We start from the raw sequence: 20,057 nt of genomic DNA on the forward strand, positions 1-20,057 counted from the left end.
AAAGGATACATTCTGGGGTGAAAAATGCCATTTTGGGGCAAGAAATGATCATTTGGGGATTAAAATTGACATTTTGGGGGAGAAAGTGTGAAGTTGGGGGTAAAAAGTGCTAGTTTGGGGTAAAAAAGGGTAATTTGGGGGGTGAAAAGTGCCACTTTGGGGGGAAAAAAGGACATGTTGGGGCTGAAAGTATCATTTTGGGGGTGGAAAGTGCCATTTTGGAAGAGAAAAGGATCAGTTTGGGGATAAAATGTGCCATTTTGGGGAGAAAAAGGACATGTTGGGGGGTGAAATGTAAATTTTGGGGTGAAAAATGCCCTTTTGGGGCATCCTTTGGGGATGAAAGTTGCCACTTTGGGGGAGAAAGTGTAAAGTTGAGGGGTGAAAAGTGCCATCTGGGGGGATAAAAAGGACATGTTTGGGGTGAAAGTAGACATTTGGGGGTGAAAAGTGCCACTTTGGGGTAAAAAAGGATTATTTTGGGGCAAAAAGTAGCACTTCGAGGAGGAAAGTAGCACTTTGGGGGTGAAATGTCCCATTTAGGGGGTGAAAAGCACCATTTTTGGGGTGGAAAACTGCAACTTGAAGGTGGAAAAGGCTGATTTTGGGGAGGGAAAAGGAGAATTTGAGGACAGAACCTCATTCTGGGGATTGGAAGTGCCATTTGGGGGGATAAAAAGGACATTTTGGGGGTGAAAGGCATTTGGGGGTGGAAAGTGCCACTTTGGGACATAAAAAGAACATCTTGGGAGTGAAAGGATAAATTTGGGGGTAAAAAATGATCATTTTGGGATAAAAACTTGCTATTTTGGGGGAGAAAAGGATCATTTTGGGGGGTGAAAATTGCCTCTTTGGGGCATTAAAAGGACATTTTTGGGGTGAAAGTAGACATTTGGGGATGAAAAGTGTCATTTTGGGGCATAAAAAGGACATTTTGGGGGTGAAAGTATAAATCTGGGTCTGAAAAATGCCATTTTGGGGTAAAAAATGATCATTCTGGGATAAAACTTGCCACTTTGGGAGAGAAAAGGATCAATTTTGGGGGTGAAAAGTGCCTCTTTGGGGCATTAAAAGGACATTTTGGAGGTGAAAGTAGACATTTGGGGGTGGAAAGTGCCATTTTGGGGCATAAAAAGGACCTTTTGGGGGTGAAAAGTGCCATTTGGGGGAGAAAAGGACCACTTTGGGGTTAAAATGTCCCATTTAGGGGGTGAAAAGCACCATTTTTGGGGTGGAAAACTGCAACTTGAAGGTGGAAAAGGCTGATTTAGGGGAGGGAAAAGGAGAATTTGGGGACAGAACCTCATTCGGGGGGGGGGGGGAAGTGCCATTGGGGGGGATAAAAAGGACATTTTGGGGTGAAAGGCATTTGGGGGGATGAAAAGTGTAATTTGGGGCATTAAAAAGACATTTTGGAGGTGAAAGTAGACATTTGGGGGAGAAAAGGACCACTTTGGGGATGAAAAGCCCTATTTAGGGGGTGAAAAGCACCATTTTGGGGGTGGAAAACTGCAACTTGAAGGTGGAAAAGGCTGATTTAGGGGAGGGAAAAGGCCAAGTTGGGGACAGAACCTCATTCTGGGGGGGGGGAGGAGGAGAATCCTGGGGGTGAAAATGACCGTTCTGAGGGGGTGGGAAATGACCACTTGGGTTGTGCAAAGCCCTCTTCCCCGCGGTCAGAACCCTCCCTGGGGTCGCGGGGGGGGGGCAAGGCCTTGGGTGTGAGGGCAACCATTCCCTTGCGAGGAGGCGGCAGGCAGCCTGGGGGCCGTGCAGGCGAGGAGCCCAGGGCAGGTGTGAGGCTTCCCCCGCTGGGGCCCTTAGGACACGATGCTGCCCCTCCCCCGTCACCCACCTGCCCTGGGGGGAGGTCTCTCCTGTCAGCGCCGCACGCCGGGGGTGGGGATCAGGGTCCCCTCTCTCCCCCCGCCCCCCTCCCCCTCTCCTCACGGCGGCCGCACGGAGGGCGGGAAGGCGGAAAAAGGCGGGAAGCGCTCGCGCCGCCCGGCGCCTGCGCAGCGGCCTCTGCGCATGCGCAGACCCCCCCCCCACCCCCCCCCCCCGGGCCCGGCCCTCACAGCTCTGTGGCGGCCGCCGAGGCGGCCCCGGGGCGCGCCCCAGGCTCTCCCTTCCCCCCCAGTCTGACCCTTTCTGGTTAACCCCCCCCCCCCAACCGGGTTAACCCCCCCCCCGGGTTAACCCCCCCCGGGCTAACCGACCCCGCCAGCGCCGGCCTGGCCTCGTCGAGTTGGGCCTCAGCTCCCGCAGGGTGAGTGAAGGAATGGGGCAGAGGAAGGGACGGAAAGGCCTCGGGGGGGAGGGGAGCGGTGGGTGGGCAAGAAGAGACCCCCGCAAGGGCCCCTCCCAGGGGCTCCCAGTCTATGCCAGTGTCTCCTGGTGCCCCCCGGGAATGCCTCTGATGGCCTTTAAGCGTCCCCAGTGCCTCCCTCAGTGCCTCTCCCGGTGTCCCCCAGGGCCTCCCTCAGGGCCTCTCAGTGTCCCCCAGGGCCTAACAGCCTCTCCCCAGTGCCTCCCTCAGTGTCCCTCAGTGTCCCCCAGGGCCTCTCAGGGCCTCCCAGCCTCTCCCCAGTGCCTCCCTCAGTGTCCCTCAGTGTCCCCCAGTGTCCCCCAGGGCCTCTCAGGGCCTCTCAGCCTCTCCCCAGTGCCTGCCTCAGTGTCCCTCAGTGTCCCCCAGAGCCTCCCAGCCTCTCCCCAGTGCCTCCCAATGCTTCCCAGCCTCTCCCCAGTGCCTCCCAGTCACTCCCAGTGTGCTTTTAAGGGTCCCCCAGTACCTCCCAATGCTTCCCAGCCTCTCCCCAGTGCCTCCCAGTCACTCCCAGTGTGCTTTTAAGGGTCCCCCAGTGCCTCCCAGTCACTCCCAGTGTGCTTTTAAGGGTCCCCCAGTGTCTCCCAATGCTTCCCAGCCTCTCCCCAGTGCCTCCCAATGCTTCCCAGCCTCTCCCCAGTGCCTCCCAGTCACTCCCAGTGTGCTTTTAAGGGTCCCCCAGTGCCTCCCAATGCTTCCCAGCCTCTCCCTGGTGTCCCCTAGTGCTCCCCAACTTGTGCCTCCTCCTCCTCCCCCCCTCCCCACTGGCTCAGAGCTCTCTCTGTGTAATTCCTTTAATTACTCATAACTGAGAATCATGATTGAAGCACTTGTGGGGAGGGACACAACAGGTCTTTGGGGAGGGGGGGGGGCAGGCTGGGGACCCCCCACCCCAAGTCTGGGGCAGGAGGGGATAGGGGGCTGTCCCCCTCCCTGTCCCAGAGCCCCCATGGGGACACCCCGGGGTGCCTATAGGGACACCCTATAGACCCCCATAGGGCTGTGGGGCTGCCCAACAGGGGCATGAAGCCATTCTACAGCCCACACAGGGCCACCCTATAGCCCCCATAGGACCATGAGGACACCCCACAGCCCCACAGGACCACCCTATAGCCCCCACAGGGCCATGAGGACACCCCACAGCCCCACAGGGCCATCCTATAGCCCCCACAGGGCCACCCTATAGCTCCCACAGGGCCATAAGGACACCCTACAGCCCCTCTAGCACTATCCTATAGGCCCCATAGGGCCATAAGGACACCCCACAGGGCCATGAGGACACCTCACAGCCCCTCCAGGGCTGTCCTATAGCCCCCTCCAGAGCCACAAGGCAGCCCACAGCCCCTCTAGGGCTGCCCTAGAGGCCCCATAGGGTCATAAGGACACCCTACAGCCCCTCTAGGGCTGCCCTAGAGGCCCCATAGGGCCATAAAGACACCCTACAGCCCCTCTAGGGCTGCCCTATAGGCCCCACAGGGCCATAAGGACACCCCACAGCCCCCATAGAACTGCCCTATAGCCCTCATAGGGCCGTGAGGCAGCCCCCCAGCCCCCCTAGGGCTCAGGCACTGAGGACAAGCCTCTTGTACCACTTGTTCATCTGCTCGAGGAAGATGAAGGTGAGCACGGTGTGGGGGCCCAGCCTGGCATAGTAGGGGGTGAAGCCCTTCCAGAGGCTGAAGAAGCCTTCATATCTCACCACCTTCACCAGCACATCCTGGGGGGGGACACAGGGGGTCAGGGAGGACCCCAAAACCGGGGGGGGGATGACACCCCAAAAGGAAGAGAAGGCCTCCCAGAATGGGAGAGGAGCACTCAGATAGGAGAGCCCCTCCCCCAGCCTGGAATGAACACCCCCCCCCCTAAGATGGAAAGAACCCCCCCAAATGACCCCCAAAGGAGGAATGAACCCCCCCAAGATGGAAGGAACCCCCCCAAATGACCCCCACAACAGGAATGAACCCCCCCAAGATGGAAGGAACCCCCCCAAATGACCCCCACAACAGGAATGAACCCCCCCAAGATGGAAAGAACCCCCCCAAATGACCCCCAAAGGAGGAATGAATCCCCCCCCCAGAAGGCACTGATCACCCCCCAGTGGAAGTAACCCCCCTAAATGACCCCAAACATCCCCAAAACTGGAGGAACCTCCCCCCAGAATGGAAGCAACCCCCCCCAAGATGGCACTGACCCCCCCCCAACATGGAGGGAGCCCCCCCCCAAAGATGGAAGAAAGCCCCCTCCCCTCCCCCCAATGGCAGGAACCTCCCCAAAAATGACAGGACCCCCCCTCAAATGGCACAAACACCCCCAAAAAGGGAGAAGCCCCCCCACAAATGGTGTAAACCCCCAAAACAGAGGGGATCCCCCCCACAACCCCCCCCCTCCCCCCCAGCCCCCTCCCCCTGCCCCCCTCACCAGCCCATTGCGGTACTCAGGCTTCCCATCGATGGTCCTCATGTTCTGGATCCTATTTGAGGGGTGGGGGAGGGATGGATTCCAAGTGAGGTTTTTGGGGTGCCCCCCCCCACTCCAGAGGAGTGCAGCCGAGGGGGTGGGGGCCGTGTGTCCCCCCCCTCCCCCCCGAGGGCAGCCTTGAGCCCATCACCCACCGGGTCTTCACGATGTCGACGGGCATGGAGGCAGCCGTGGTGACCAAGCCGCTGATCATGCTGGCACAGAAGTGGCACAGGATGTCATCCCTGAAATAGCCTGGGGGGGAGGGAGCCCCAACAGTCAACCACTGGGGGGGGGGGGGGGGGGCAGAACTGGGGGAGGGGCACAAGGTTTGAGAGGGGGACCCCCTCAGCCCCCCCACTCAGCCTCACCGGAGTCGAGCAGGAACTGCTTGGACTGGGAGTAGGAGGCCAGCTGGGCAGCGTTGACCACCACGGCCCTGGCCATGGTGGGGATGCAGCCCTGGGCAGGGGGCAGAAAGGGAGCAGGGGGTGTTCAGGGGGACCCCCCCTGCACCCCCAACCTCCCCTGTCCCATTCCCCCCCCCAATACCTGCCCTGGCCCCCCCCCATATCCCCCTGGCCCCCCCTCCCCTTGAGTGGATGGGGACCCCCAACTCACCCTCATCGTGGTGGGGATGCAGCCCTGGGTGGGGGGGGGCTGTAGGGTAAAAGAGGGATTTGGGGGACCCCCCACCCCCCTCAATCCCCTCTGCACCCCCAAACCTCCCCTGCATCTCCAAACCCACCCTGGACCCCCTCCCTTGGGCGTGTGAGGACACCCCCCCCCCAGCCCAGTCCACCCTCATGATGGGGATGCAGCCTTGGGGGGGCTATAGGGTACAGGGGGGATCTATAGGGGGGGTCCTAGGTTATAGGCAGTGCCTTTAGGGCTGTCCCCAGGCTGTGGGGGGGTCCCCGGGGCTGTCCCCATGCCGGGGGGGGGGTCCCCGTGCCCCCTCCTCACCCTCCAGAGGGTCCCCACGCCCTCCTCCCTGGCCATCCTCAGCAGCGCATCGAAGACGTTCCGGTAGCCGCGGCGCTCGCTCGGGGGCAACCTGCGACCCCCCCAACCCCCCCAGCCACGCTTTGGGGTGAAAAAAGCCCTTTGGGGGAGGGGGGCAGCCCTGCCCCTTCCCCCCCCCCCCAGGCAGGCAGGGTTCGGGGCAGGGCAGGGGGGCGGGGGGCTCACCGGCCGTCGGCTGTCATGCGGATCAGAGCCACCTCGGCAGGGGTCCCCACGAAGGCGCCGGCGGCGCCCGCGGTCATGCCGATGGCAGCCTTGGCCAGGAACGGGGGAGGGGTCCCGTCGGGCGCCCCCAGCCGCTCCAGCAGCACGCTGTAGATGCCCAGCCGGGTGGTCGTGTAGGTGGCCTGGCGCAGCAGCCCCGCCGACAGCCTGCGGGGGGAGGGGGCTCAGCAGCGCGGGGAGAGGCAGAGAGCAGCCCCCTCCCCCCGCCGGGGACCACAAACTGCCCCGGGAGCTCCCCCCCCCCCCCCCCCAGATAGCAGGACCAGCCCCATAAGCCCCCCCTCCAGGCATCAGAACCAGCCCCAGGACCCCCCAAACCAAACTCAGGGCCCTCCCCCAAACCAGCCCCAGGAGCCCCCCCAAAACCTGACCCCCAAATCTCCACCCAGCCAGGCCTGGGGGGGTTGGTTTGAGGGGGGCCTGGGGCTGGTTTGGGGGTTCTGGGGGCTGGGTTTGTTTGGCAGTTTGGTTGTTTTGAGGTCTTCCTGGGTAGGTCTTGGGGGGGGTTCTGGGGGTCCCCAGCCCATTTTAGGGGTGTTTTTGGGGGTCCATGCCCAATGTAGAGCCCTTGCACCCCCTCTGCCTGCAGGCTGGAGCCCAGGGGGAGGCTCTTTGAGCACTGTGGGTTGGTTTCTGGCAGCGTTTGGTTGTTTGGGGGGCTCCTGGCTCCATTTCTGGGGGGGCCCCCAGCCCATTTCTGGGGTGCTCTGGGGTGGCTTTGGGGTCCATACCCAGCGTGGAGCCCTTGCACCCCCTCTGCCTGCAGGCTGGAGCCCAGGGGGAGGCTCTTTGAGCATCGTGGGTTGGTTTCTGGCAGCATTGGTTGCTTGGGGGGCTCCCGGCTCAGTTTCTAGGGGGTGCTGGGGGGTCCCCAGCCCATTTTTGGGGTGCTCTGGGATGTTTTTGGGGTGCACCCCCAGCACAGAGCCCTTGCACCTCCTCTCCCTGCAGGCTGGAGCCCAGGGGGAGGCTCTTGGAGCACCGTGGGTTGGTTTCTGGCAGCTTTGGGCATTCTTGGGTCAATTTCGGGGGTGGGGTATTAGCATTTGGGGGTCCCCATCCCATTTCTGGGGTGCTTTGGGGTGGTTTTGGGGTGCACACCCAGCACAGGGCCCACCCCAGCCCCTCCAAGCAGGCTGGAGCCCAGGGGGAGGCTCTTTGAGCATCGTGGGCTGGTTTCTGGCAGCGTTTGGCTGCCTGGGGGGCTCCCGGCTCCGTTTCGGGGGGGGAGTTTGGGGGGGGGGGTTTCCATCCCATTTTTGGGGGGTCCATACCCAGTGTAGAGCCCCCGCAGCCCCTCCCCCCGCAGGATGGCCCCCAGGGCGTGCAGGCTGGTCGGGTACTCCTTGCCCTTGGCCCCGGCCCCGCTCAGCTGCATTCGGTTCTTCACCAGGTCCAGCGGCTGCACGAACACCGTGGCCCCCATCCTGCCGAGACACGGGGGGCGGGGGGCACCCCACAATGCACCCGGCACCCGCGGGGGGCGGGGGGCACCCCACAATGCACCCGGCACCCGCGGGGGGGGGGGGGGGGCAGTGGGACATCTGGGGGAGCTGAAGGAGGTCTGAAGGGGCTTGAGAGGCACTGGGGAGGGTACAGGGGGGAGCTGAGGGGTGATTGGGGGGCTCTGAAGGGGATTTGGGGGAACTGAAGGGATTTGAGGGGGCTCTGAAGGGGTTTTGGGGGGCTCTAAAGGTGTTTAAGGGGCTCTGAAGGACCCTAGGGGGGATTTTGGGGGGTCCTGGAGGGGCTGTGGGGGTCACAGGTAGGGGATTTGCAGTAACTAAAGGGTAATTGGGGGGCTGTGAAGGGGTTTGAGGGGCTTTGGGGGACCCTAGGGGAGGTTTGGGGGGGTCCTGGAGGGGCTGTGGGGGTCACAGGTGGGGGATTTGCAGTAACTGAAGGGTAATTGGGCTGTGAAGGGGTTTGAGGGGCTTTGGGGGACCCTAGGGGAGGTTTGGGGGGGGGTCCTGGAGGGGCTGTGGGGGTCACAGGTGGGGGATTTGCAGTGGCTGGAGGCGGCTTGGGGGGCTCCCAGGAGGGACTGCTGTGTCTGGGGGGCAATTCAGGGGGGGTCTGGAGGGGTTTTGGGGGGACACTAAGGGAGGTTTGGGGGGGCTGAAAGGCATTTGGGGGGGTCTGGGAGAAATCATGGGGGGCTGAGGGGGTTCTGAAGAGGTTTTGGGGGGCCCTGGGGGGGGATTTGGGGGACCGGAAGGGATCGGGGAGGGGTTGTGCTGAAGGACTTAGGGGTCACCCCCTGGGGGGTGTGAAAGGGGTTGGGGGGGGTGGCTGATAGCATTTGGGGGGGGGTCTGAAGGGGCTTTGGGGGGCACTGGGGGGGCACTGGAAGGCGTTTGGGGGCGACCTGAAGAGGTCAGAGGGAGCCAAAAGGGTCTGGGGGGGTCCAGAGGGGTTTGGGGGTGCGGGGGGGGGTGGTGTCCCGGTTCCCGGTGTCGGGGGGGGTCCCGGCTCAGGGGGTTCCCACCCGCGGGGGGGTCTGCGTCCGGGGGGGGGGAGAGGGTCCCGCTTTTGGGGGTGTCTCACCCGGCCAGGCCGCCGAAGAGGAACTTGACCGCCTTGGGGGAGCTCTTGGGCCGCTCGGCCGCCGGTGCCGCCGCCATCGCGGCCGGGGCGCCGCTCCCGGGGCTGTGGCGGGGGGGGACACGGAGCGGGGGCGGGAGGGGGGCACCCACAGAGACACGCAGGGCAGCGCGCGGCCGGCACAGGGGGGCGCAGGGACCCGGGGGGGGTCCTCAGCCCGCGGCGCCCCAAGGTGACTCGGGGAGGGGGGGGGCGGAGGGGGGGGGGACGTGGGCAGTGCGCAGGCGCGGGAGGCTGCGCGGTGCGGGCGGGGCGGGTGCGGCGCGCGAGGGGGCGTGCCTCGCCGGGGGGGGCGGAGCGGCGGCCGCCGGGAAGGTCGCGTTGGGTGTTTGGGGGCGCGGTTTAGCCGAGGGGGCGTGGTCGCGCCCGGAGGCGTCGTCCCGCGTGGGGGCTGCGATTGGTGGGGAACGGTCAAGGCGGGAAGCGCTCTGAGCGGGGATTGGCGGATAGGGCTGGGCGGGCCTCGCCGGGGCGCCGCCTCCCGCCGCGACTGTGTGCCGGGTGCCGCCATCTTGGGCCGGAGGAGGAGGCGGTGAGCGAGGGGAGGGACTGAGGTGAACTGGGAGGCACTGGGGGCCGCCGGGAGGCACTGGGAGTGAACTGGGAGGCAGCGGGGGGGCGCAGGGGGGCGCTGAGGGGATACTGGGGGGAGCTGGGAGGTACTGGGAAGCGTTCTGGGGATGCTGGAGGACACTGGGAGGTGCAGAGGGTGCTGAGAGGCGCTGTGGACACTGGGGGGCGCTGGGAGTGTGCTGGGAGGCGTGCTGGGGGGTGCTGGGGGGCACTCTGGAGGGGTACTGGGAGACACTGCAGAACATGCTCAGGTAGTCATGGGCGATGTGGGGCAGGCTGTGGATGGAGTCTGCCTGGACTCCAGCAAGGCCTTTGCCACCATCCCCCACAGCCAACCCCAGGCCAAGCTGGCAGCCCCTGGCTGGGCCAGCAGCTCTCTGAGCTGGGTGAGGAGCTGGCTGGAGGCTGAGCCCAGAGGGTGGTGGTGAATGGTGCCACAGCCAGCTGGCAGCCAGGCACCGGTGCTGTGCCCCAGGGAGCAGTGCTGGGCCCCAGCCTGATCAATATCCTCATTGATGAGCTGGAGGAGGACATTGAGGCCATCTGCAGTGAGTGTGCAGCTGACAGCAAGCTGGGGGCAGGAATTGAGCTGGTAGAGGGCAGCAGGGCTCTGCAGAGGGACCTTGGCAGGCTGGACAGAGGGGCAGAGTCCAACAGGATGGCATTGAACAAGTCCAAGTGCCAGGGGCTGCACTTTGGCCACAGCAACCCCAGGCAGAGCTACAGGCTGGGGTCAGAGTGGCTGAGAGCAGCCAGGCAGAGAGGGACCTGGGGGGAGTGGTGGAGAGCAGCTGAACAGGAGCCAGCAGTGTGCCCAGGTGGCCAAGGGCATCCTGGCCTGCAGCAGGAGCAGTGTGGCCAGCAGGGGCAGGGAGCTCATCCTGCCCTGTGCTCAGCGCTGTCCAGGCCACACCTTGAGTCCTGTGCCCAGCTCTGGGCTCCTCAGTTCAAGAAGGACATTGAGAGACTTGAAGGTGTCCAGAGAAGGGCAACAAAGCTGGGGAGGGGTCTGGGGCACAGCCCTGGGAGGAGAGGCTGAGGGAGCTGGGTTTGCTTAGCCTGCAGAAGAAGAGGCTCAGGGGAGACCTTCTTGCTCTCTCCAACTTCCTGCAGGGAGGCTGCAGCCAGCTGGGGGTTGGTCTCTTCTCCCAGGCCCCCAGCACCAGAACAAGAGGACACAGTCTCAAGCTGTGCCAGGGGAGGTTCAGGCTGGAGGGGAGGAGAAAGTTCCTCCCAGAGAGAGTTGTTGGCCCTGGGGCTGTGCTGCCCAGGGGGGTGGTGGAGTCCCCAGCCCTGGGGGGGGTCAGGGGGGGCTTGGCTGTGGCCCTTGGAGCCATGGCTTAGTTGTCAGGAGGGGTTGGGTGCCAGCTTGGACCTGGTGATGGTTGAGGTCTCTTCCACCCTTACTGGTTCTGTGTTTCCATGAACACTGGGAGGTGCAGAGAGGCTCTGACCACGGGGGGGCGCTGTGAGGGGCACTGGGAAGCAGTCTGTGCTGGGGGACACTGTGTCGGTACTGGGAGGCACTCAGCGGGGTACTGGGTGATACTGGGGGACACTGGGAGGTGCAGAGGCTGCTGAGAGGCTCTGTGGCCACTGGGGGGCGCTGGGAATGTACTGGGGGGCACTGGGAGGTACAGAGAGGCTCTGTGACCACTGGGGGGCGCTGTGGCCACTGGGGGGCGCTGGGAGGGGCACTGAGAAGCAGTCTGTGCTAGGGGGGCACTGTCGGTACTGGGAGGCACTCGGGGTACTGGGAGAGACTGGAAGACACTGGGAGGTGCAGAGGGTGCTGTGGCCTCTGGGGGGCGCTGGGAGTGTACTGGGAGGCACTCTGAGGGGGACTGGGTGATACTGAGGGACACTGGGAGGTGCAGAGGGTGCTGAGGGTGCTGTGGCCACAGGGGGGCGCTGGGAGTGTACTGGGAGGCACTCTGAGGGGGACTGGGTGATACTGGGGGACACTGGGAGGTGCTGAGGGTGCTGAGGGTGCTGTGGCCACGGGGGCGCTGGGAAGTGCAGAGAGGCTCTGTGGCCACTGGGGGGCGCTGGGAACTACGTTAGAGCGGCAGAGAACAGAGATGAAGGTGACCCTGGGGGCTGTGCTGGGGGTGGCAGAGCTGGCAGCCCCCCACTGGGGACAAGGTGGCAGGGGCTGGACCCCCCGGGGTGGCACTGTGGGGAGGTGGCACCGGGACAGGGTCAGGAGCCCCGGGGGCGCCCCCATGGCACCAGGTGGCACCGGGACAGGGTCAGGAGCCCCGGGGGTGCCCCCATGGCACCGGGTGGCACCGGGACAGGGTCTGGAGCCCCGGGGGTGCCCCCATGGCACCGGGTGGCACCGGGACAGGGTCAGGAGCCCCGGGGGTGCCCCCATGGCACCGGGTGGCACCGGGACAGGGTCAGGAGCCCCGGGGGTGCCCCCATGGCACCGGGTGGCACTGGGACAGGGCCAGGAGCCCCGGGGGTGCCCCCATGGCACCGGGTGGCACCAGAGCAAGGTGCCACTGTGCCAGGGTGCCACGTGTGCCAGGGTGATTCAGAGCTGGCCCCAGGGGTGCCCCAGGGCTGTGGCACTGCCAGCACTGCCTGGCCCTGGCAGAGGCTGTGGGGAGCCAGAGGGCACAGGGCCAGTGCCCCCCAAAGTGCCCCATGGCCCTATAGCCAGCCATCGTGACCTCAGTGCCCCATGGCTGCCCCACAGTGCCCCATGAGCACCCCATAGTTACCCACAGTGCCCCAGGGGTGCCCTAAGGTGCCCCACAAATGTCCCACAGTGCCCCAGATGTGCTCCATAGTGACCCACGGCTGCCCCATAGGGACCCACAGTGCCCCAGAAGTGCCCCTGGGTACCCCACAGTGCCCCAGAAGTGCCCCATGGCTGCCCCATAGGGACCCACAGTGCCCCAGAAGTGCTCCTGGGTACCCCACAGTGCCCCAGAAGTGCCCCACGGCTGCCCCATAGGGACCCATAGTGCCCCAGAAGTGCCCCATGGCTGCCCCATAGGGACCCACAGTGCCCCAGAAGTGCCCCATGGCTGCCCCAGTGCCGCTCCCCTGCCCCACAACCGCCCCTGACCACCCCCCCCCCCACCGCCTAGCTGCACTTGGGGGGAGACACCAGGCAGGAACCGGGGGAGCTGCTCCTGCCCTCCAGCTCCTGCCCCATAGATTCCCATCCCCCCCCCGCCGCCTGGGACCCACGGCCGGGCCCCTCCCGCCGCGAAGGGATTCCGGGCTGGGGGGAGGGGCGGAAGCGCCGCAGCCTCTTCCAGGCCTTATAAGGGAAACGGCGGCGCCGGGAGCGCTTCCGCCCCACGGCTGCCCCACAGCCCTGCCCCCAGCCCTGCCCCCAGCCCCACAGCTTCCCCCCGGCTCCAGCAGCGTGCCAGCCCCACAGCTTCTCTGCCCAAGTGTCTCTTCTGCCCTCCCCCTCCCCCCAGGATCCTTCTGCTCCCCAAACTGAGCTCCCTCTGCCCCCCCCCCAGTCCCTTCCTGCCCCCCACACTGCTCCTAACCTCTTTCTCTGCCCCACAGCTGCAGCATGGACCCTGCCTGCCCCCCACCTGCTGCCTGCCCCCCAGCTGCTGGACCCCCTCGGGTGAGCCCCTACCCCCCAATAAAGTCCCTGCCCCCCAACTGCGGCTTCTGTGGGGCTGGAAGGAAGGGGGGGGGGGGGGAAGGCAGTGACGTGGCCTCATCCCTGCCCCATGGCGGACTCTGACCCCCGGGTGTGGCCACGACCCTTGGACCCGGCCCTGCCCCACCCCACGGCCCTGCCCCACGGATCTGACCTCTGCCCCACGGCTCTGAGAGCCCCATGGCTCTAAGCTCTACCCCACAGGCCTGCCCCATGGCTCTGAGCTCTGCCCCACAGCTCTGAGAGCCCCATGGCCCTGCCCCACAGCTCTGAGCTCTGCCCCACAGGCCTGAGCTCTGCCCCACCGCTCTGAGAGCCCAGTGGTCCTGCCCCACAGCCCTGCCCCACACGTTTCTGCCCCTCACCCCACACATCCGCCCTGTACCTCCCAGCCCCCCCTGCCCCACAGACTCCCGCAGCTCCCCACGAAGCCTCTTTTATTGCTGCCGGCAGCGGTGGGGGGTGGGGGCTGGGGGCTGTGTGTGGCGGCGGCGGGGAGGGGGGCGGGGCAGGGGGGTCCGGGGTGGTCCCTGCTGGAGGGGAGGGGGGGGCGTGGTCCCGGCTCGCTTCGAAAGAGAGAGGGGGCGGGGCTAAGAGTGAAGGGGCGTGTCCGGGGGGCGTGTCCGTGCGTGGCCCCGCCCTCAGTACTGCGAGCGCCGCAGGTGATTGGCCATCTCGTAGCACTTCTTGTTGACGCAGCCGCCGTGCACCCCCTCCTTGCCCATCACCAGCACGATGGCTGCGGGGGGAGGCGGCTCAGGGGGCGGCACCCCCACAGCTCCCCCCACAGCTCCCCCATTTCCCCCCTCCCCCCTTCCTCCCTCCATTTCCCCCTCTCCCCTCCCCCCCAATCTCTCCCTTCCTCCCCCATCTTCCTCTTCCTGTTTCTTTCCTTCCCTCTCCCCCCTCCCTCTCCCACCTTCCCCTCCATCTCCCTTTTTCTTCCCCCTCCCTCCCTCCCCTGGCCTCCCCATCTCCCCCTTCCTCCCCCTCCCATTTCCCCCCCTCCTTTCCCCTCATCTCCCTCCCATCTTCCCCTATCTCCCCCTTCCTCCCCCCTCCTCCCCTCTCTCCTTCCTCTTTCTCTCCCTCCCATCTCCCCTGCCCCCTCCCTTTCCCCCTTGGCCACCCCCAGAGCCCCAAGAGGGGAGAGGGAAAGCTGCAAGGGGAGCAGTGGGGTGGGAGGTGCCAGGGGGTGCTGGGAGGGCTGGCCCTGGGGTACAGGATGGGACCCCAGGGTGTGAGCAGCTGGGCCAGGGGCACCCAGGCTGCACAAGGCAGTGCTGGAGGCTAACAGCTGCCAGGGGGGGACCCCAGGGTGACAGGAGGGCATGGGGTGGGGTGAGGGGCAAGGTGGGTGCCAGGTGGTGGTGAGAGGGATGGGGAGCAAGCAGGGGCACTGAGGGGTGGCACTGGCTGCTAGGGAGTGACAGAGGGATGCCAGGGGGATGCCAGAGAGTCCCACTGGGGCCAGGGGTTGGCAGAGGGTCTCAGGGGGTCACACTGGGTGCCATGGGGTGAGAGAGGGATGCCAGGAGGTGACAGAGGGTGTCAGAGGGTCACACTGGGTGCCATGGGCTGGCAGAGGGATACCAGGTCACACTGGGTGCTGTGGGGTGACAGAAGGATGGCAGAGGGATGCCAGGGGTGCCCTAGGGTGTCAGAGGAAGGGCAGGGGCTGACAGGGGTGCTCAGGGTGGCAGAGGAAGGGCAGGGGGCTGGCAGAGGTGCCCTGGGGTGGCAGAGGAAGGGCAGGGGATGCCCTGGGGTGGCAGAGGAAGGCAGGGGGCTGGCAGGGGTGCCCTGGGGTGGCAGAGGAAGGGCAGGGGCCGGCAGGGGTCCTGCAGGGGCGCCCCGGGGCGGCAGGCCCGGCACTCACTCTTGTTGGTGATGGTGGCAGTGATGTTGAAGGTGGGCGCCCCGGCAGGGCTCTTGGTGCGCAGGTCCATGCTGTGCTCGCCCTCCACCAGCAGCGAGTCCCTGATCACCGAGCAGCGCAGCCCGCCCAGGGTCAGGCCGTTCACCAGCAGCGGCCCCCGCTCCGGGCCCACCAGCGCCGCCACCTCCGCCGCCTGCCGGCGACAGCGCGGCCTCAGCGCCGGCCCCCGGCCCCGCGACCCCCGGCCCCGCCGCCCCCGCCCGGCTCATCGACCCCCGGCCCCGCCGCCCCCGCCCGGCTCATCGACCCCCCGCCCCGCCGCCCCCGCCCGGCTCAGCGACCCCCGGCCCCGCCGCCCCCGCCCGGCTCAGCGACCCCCGGCCCCGGCCCCGCCGCCCCCGCCCGGCTCGGCGACCCCCGGCCCCCCCGGCCCCGCCCGGCTCAGCGACCCCCCGGCCCCGCCGCCCCCGCCCGGCTCGGCGACCCCCGGCGCCCACCCAACAACCCCCCAGCCCTGTGGGACCCGGCTGAGCGACCCCCGGCGCCCACCCAGCAGCCCCCCAGCACCACGGGACCCGGCTGAGCGACCCCTGGCCCCGTGGGACCCCGCTGAGGGACCCCCGGCGCCCACCCAGCAGCCCCCCGGGACCCGGCTGAGCGACCCCCGGCGCCCACCCAGCAGCCCCCACAGCAACACAGGAAGGAGAAAAGGGAACCCCCAACATCCACACAGCCCCCCCCCCCAGGCAACATGGGACTGAGGTGAGGGACCCCCAGCATCCACCCAGCCCCCCCCCAGGCAACATGGGACTGAGGTGAGGGACCCCCAGCATCCACCCAGCCCCCCCCCAGGCAACATGGGACTGAGGTGAGGGACCCCCAGCATCCAGCCTCCCCTCCCCCATGGATTCTAGAAGGTAGACAGAAACTGAGGACAGCCAGGACCCCCTCCCCCCACAAGGGACCCCACTTGGAGTCATGACCCCCACCCAGGGACCTCAGACTCTGGGGACACCTAGGACCCTCTCCCCACAGAGACCCCCAACAAGGGGCCCAGGAGTTTGGGGACTGCCCCCCCCATACAGGGAGCCAAGAGGCTGGGGGCCCCCAGACCCCCCTAAGAGACACAGGAATGTGGGGGGACAGCCCCCCAGTGGCCAAGGAGAGACCACCCCCATAAGGACCCCCACGGGAGACATCCCCCCCCTTTTGATCCCCAGGAGCCCCATGAGGACCCCTGGGACCACCCCCCCCCCAGGGACCCCTAATTTCACGACCACCCCCCCTCAAAAAGGACACAGAGGTCTGGGGACCCCTCCAGGGACCCCCAACTTGGGGACCCCCTCCCCCCCCCAACAAAACCCAGTAAGAGGACTCAAAACTTTGAGGGCCCCCCCCCAGTAATTCCCCTCCCTTTGACCCCCAAGGCCCCCCCCCCCCCCCCAAACGCCCCTCTCTGACACACACCCCACACACCCCCCCCCCATAACGGCCCTAAGCTTCCTGCAGCCCCCGGCCCCCATTTCCTGCCCCCCCCTTTCATTTCCGGGGGGGGGGGGGTGGGGGGGGGAGGGGTAATGGGGTTAAGGGGGGGGGGGGAATAGGGGGAGTGCACGCGCGCCGCCCCTCCCCCCCACAGGAAGGCCCTGCCTGCCCCTCCCCCACCGGGAAGTGGCCACATTCCGGAGATGTTTAATCGTTAGGATCCCCCCCCCCAAAAAGAAACCAAAAAGGGGGGGGGGGGGGGAGGGCGTGGGGAAGGGGCTACAAGGAGTTGGGGGTGCGGGGGGGTTGGGGGGGGTTAGAGGTAGGGGGAGGGAGAAGTTTGGGGGGGGGGGTCGCAGGAGTTTGGGAGGGGGCAGAGAGGTGCGGGTGGGTGGGGGGGGCTGCAAATGGGTCTGGGGGAGGGTGGGAATGGGTCCGGGGGGGTGGGCGAAAGGGTCCCGGGGAGGTTCAAATGGGTCGGGGGGGAGGCAGGAAGGCTCCGGGGGGGCCACACTCAAACAGGGAAGTGATGGGGGGGGGAGGGGGGGTTGTCGCGGAGCCACGTGGGGCAGAAAGATTGGGGCGCTGGGGAACCCCCCCCCGCATTCCTGGGTCTCTTATGGGGAGGGGTGGGTCTTGGGGGGGGGTGGGGTCACGGGGGGGACATTGAGGTCGGGTTTGGGGGAAGGGGGGGGAAGGGGGAGGAAGGGGGGGGGGAGGGGGGGAAGCGTCTGGGGTCACGCCCTGGGTGCCTGAGGCCCTTCTGGGGTCAGGGGCTGGCCGGGGGGGGGGGTCCTGCACTCCTGGGTGCTCCCCAGCCCCCCTCCCACACTGATGGGTGGGGGGGGTCCAGGAGTGCCCCCCTCCCCCCCACCCACCGCGCTTCCTGAACTGCTGAGACCCTTCCCCAGCCCCCGGCCCCATCTGACCCTCCCTGCTCTCCTGAGTCCCCCCACCCAGAGCATCCCCCCCCGCCCCCCCTTGAGCCCCCTAACATTTGGGGCGGTGGGGGGGATTTAGAGCTGCCCCCCGCCCCCCTCCTCAGCCCTTTGTGACGCCCCCCAACCCCTCTAGAGTCTTTGGGAGGGGTTTAGGGGTGTTTGCTTCCCCCCCCCCCAAATCCCGGGGGGGTGTTGGGGGGGCCCCTCCTCTAATTCCCTTTCCCCCCCCCGACCCCTTCCTTACGCCCCTAAGATCTTTGAGGGGGGGTCAAGGGTGTCCGCTCCCCCCTCCCCTCCAATCCATGGGGGGGTTTGGGGGGGTCCCTCCCGGGGGGGGTCCCTCCCCTTCCTTACCCCCCCCTAAGATCTTTGGGGGGGAGTTAAGGGCTGGGAGTTTGGGGGGGGGGGCAGGGATGTGTGACCCTCCCGCACCCCCGAAATTCCCTGAGGGGAGCCTGGGGGGGCTAGGGTCACCCTCCCCCACCCCCCCCTTTCCCCCCTCCCTCTCCCCCAGCCGGGGGGGGCGGGGGGGGGCCGGGCCACGCTGGCAGCTCCCTGGCGTTTTTCTCCCTTTTTTGTCCCTCGCCGGCGGCCGTCGCTGGGGCAGGGCCCGGGGGGGGGGGGGAGGAAGGGGGGGGGCTGAGCCCCGCCTCCCTCCGCTGCAAGGCGGGAAACCCCTCCCCCCCTTCCCCCCCCCCCAAATCCTTTTCCTTCTCTCTTACCTTCCCCCCTCCCGCCCCGTTCACTATCGCGATTGCTCACCGTGATGTTAGCGAAGGTCTTGCCGGGCGCGGCGGCCCAGACGGCGGGGGTATCGCGATAGCCCACGATAGCCGCATCCTGGCAGGTGCCGTCCGCCAGCAGCGTCTCCACGTACGGCGCCCACCCGCTCATGGCGCCGGCGGGAAAAGGAGAGAGAGGGAGAGAGAGAGGCGGGGAGGGGGTGCCGGGGGGGGGGGGAGAGAGGGGGGCGGAGCCCGAGCCGGCGGTGGGGAGGGAGGAAAGGGAGCGGGCGGGGCCGAAAGGGAAAAAGGCGGGAAAAGGGGGCGGAGCCTCAAGAGGGGCGGAGGGAAAGGCCGGAGCGGCGCCTGCGCAGTGCGGGAGGGGCGCCGCGCGGCTGGGAGCGGCGCGAGCGCGGCGCCGCCGCTTTCATAGGCGAGCGAGGGGGCGGGGCCGCGAGGGGGCGGGGGCTAGGGCGAGGGGGGCGGGGCTTGGGCGAGGGGGGCGGGGGTTAGGCGGCAGGCAGCGCCCGGCGGGAGCAGGAAGGGAGGGAAAGGGAGTGGGGAGGAGGCTGCCCGGGGACCCCCTCCGCCCCTCTCTCTTCCCCCCTGCTCCCCCCCCACCCACAGTGTTATCGCGATAGCTTCCTGGTGTCGTGAGCCCTCTGCGGCGCGGGGATGCCTCCAGCAGTGTTTCGGTACTCGCCGCGATGTCGCGACAGCCTCCGGGTGGGACCGAGCCCTCCTGCCCCTTTGGGTCCGCCTCTGGCCTTTCCATGCTTTCCCTCCCCGTGTTATCGCGATAGGTCCCATGTGTCGTGAGCCCTGCGCGGCGTCGGAATGCGTTCCGAGATGCCGTGATAGCCGCCGCGGCGTGGTGGTAGCCGTGGGGATGTCGTGACAGCTTCCTGTTGGTACGGAGCTCTCCTGCCGCTGTGGGTCGTCTCCCCCTTGCCCCTGTCGTTATCGCGACACTCCCTGGCTAACACAGACGCCCCTCGAAACACACCCTATCGTGACTGCTCTTCAGGGTATTGTGACCCCCCCTCGTCGCGATACTCCCTCGTTAGTGCAGCCCTTCCATGCCTCAGCCTTATGTTCACCTGAGACGTCCTCCGTATCGCGACACCAACCCCGATAGTGACTTCATGTCCTTTAAAACGACACCACCCTGTCTGGAGACGCCGCCCCCTTATTTATCGCGACCCGGGGTCGATCGCGACCACCTCCCATCCACACTCCCACGCCCCTCCCATCGCGACTCCTTGTCGTGATCCTTCCACATAGCTGTCGCGACGCTGCCCCCCCCCCAATTATCGCGACTCCCCCCCAGTTATCGCGACCTTGTCCCCCCCAAGTGGGGCAGGGAAGGACCTGGGGGGGGGGGGGAGGAGGTCCCAAGACCTGCAGAGCTTCCCCGGGGGGATGGAGGGAGGACCCCCCCCAAATCCGGGAGGCCAGGGGGGGAGGTCCCAGGGGGGAGGTCCCGGGGGGGAGGTCGCGGGGGGGGGAGGATCTCAAAGGCATGAGGAGCAGCGACCCCCCCCAAATGATCCCCCCCACTCAACGACCCCCCCCAATTCCTCCTGTGGCCCCCCCTAATCCCAGGCCCCCCCCCTTATCTATCCCCCCCCCAATTCCTCTCTCCCCCTCCTGCCAGTGCCCCCCCCCAATTCTCCCCCCTCCCCAATTCTTCTGCATGATCCCCCCCAAAATCTCTCTCCCAGCCCCCTCCCCAAATTCCCCTCCCCCCCTCCCGTCTCGCGCTCTCCCGCCACCGGCTTTGACTCAGCCCCGGGCGGGACTTTCCGGGGGGGGGGACAGCAGTTGGGGGGGGGGGGGGGGAGAGAGGTTGAATTGGGGGGGGGGGGAGGGGCAGCGGTTTCACTTCCTGCCCCCGGGGCGGGGGGGCGGAAAATGGGGGGAGGGGCCGCGCGGGGCCGGTTTGTTGTGGCGGGGGGCAAGCAGCAGCCGGGGAGGGGGGTGGGGGGCGCGGGGGGGGGTCAGAAGGGTCCTGGGGGGGGGGGACAGGGAGGTGTGCAGGGGGTGGGGGTCCAGGATTTGGGGTCCCGGCCCCTCCTCAGCCCTGCCCCCACCCCCCCCTCGGTGAGAACTTCCCCGGGAAGTGGTCAGAGGCTCTGCCCCCCCCCCCCCCCCCCAGCACTTATAAGGCTCTGACCCC

At 66.8% G+C, this 20,057-nt stretch overlaps 2 protein-coding genes across 2 annotated transcripts; both read right to left on the reverse strand.

The window, feature by feature from the left end:
• Positions 1-3,492: 3,492 nt before the first annotated feature.
• Positions 3,493-8,670, reverse strand: SLC25A11 (solute carrier family 25 member 11). The gene is made up of 8 exons (XM_054179365.1): positions 8,582-8,670; positions 7,309-7,461; positions 5,975-6,181; positions 5,750-5,840; positions 5,155-5,245; positions 4,939-5,038; positions 4,745-4,796; positions 3,493-4,043 (listed from the first exon to the last, which is right to left on the reverse strand). Exons 1-8 carry the CDS (start codon positions 8,656-8,658, stop codon positions 3,888-3,890), a joined length of 927 nt encoding a protein of 308 aa, XP_054035340.1. The 5' UTR covers positions 8,659-8,670; the 3' UTR covers positions 3,493-3,887.
• A 4,799-nt stretch (positions 8,671-13,469) lies between these two features.
• Positions 13,470-18,106, reverse strand: PFN1 (profilin 1). The gene is made up of 3 exons (XM_054179366.1): positions 17,919-18,106; positions 14,731-14,923; positions 13,470-13,590 (listed from the first exon to the last, which is right to left on the reverse strand). The coding sequence occupies exons 1-3, from the start codon at positions 18,048-18,050 to the stop codon at positions 13,493-13,495; spliced, it is 423 nt and encodes a 140-aa protein (XP_054035341.1). The 5' UTR covers positions 18,051-18,106; the 3' UTR covers positions 13,470-13,492.
• Positions 18,107-20,057: the final 1,951 nt, after the last annotated feature.

This window comes from Dryobates pubescens, unplaced genomic scaffold, assembly GCF_014839835.1.
Source record: "Dryobates pubescens isolate bDryPub1 unplaced genomic scaffold, bDryPub1.pri scaffold_145_arrow_ctg1, whole genome shotgun sequence".
Lineage (NCBI taxonomy): Eukaryota > Metazoa > Chordata > Aves > Piciformes > Picidae > Dryobates > Dryobates pubescens.

Coding starts and splice junctions, on each gene's coding strand:
- PFN1 (XM_054179366.1), bottom strand. CDS start 18,050: ATGAGCGGGTGGGCGCCGTACGTGGAGACGCTGCTGGCGGACGGCACC. Junction 14,924..17,918: donor AGACCTTCGCTAACATCACG/GTGAGCAATCGC, acceptor TGTCGCCGGCAG/GCGGCGGAGGTGGCGGCGCT. Junction 13,591..14,730: donor TGCCACCATCACCAACAAGA/GTGAGTGCCGGG, acceptor CTCCCCCCGCAG/CCATCGTGCTGGTGATGGGC.
- SLC25A11 (XM_054179365.1), bottom strand. CDS start 8,658: ATGGCGGCGGCACCGGCGGCCGAGCGGCCCAAGAGCTCCCCCAAGGCG. Junction 7,462..8,581: donor CTCTTCGGCGGCCTGGCCGG/GTGAGACACCCC, acceptor GTGTCTCGGCAG/GATGGGGGCCACGGTGTTCG. Junction 5,246..5,749: donor GCGTGGGGACCCTCTGGAGG/GTGAGGAGGGGG, acceptor CCCCCTGCCCAG/GGCTGCATCCCCACCATGGC.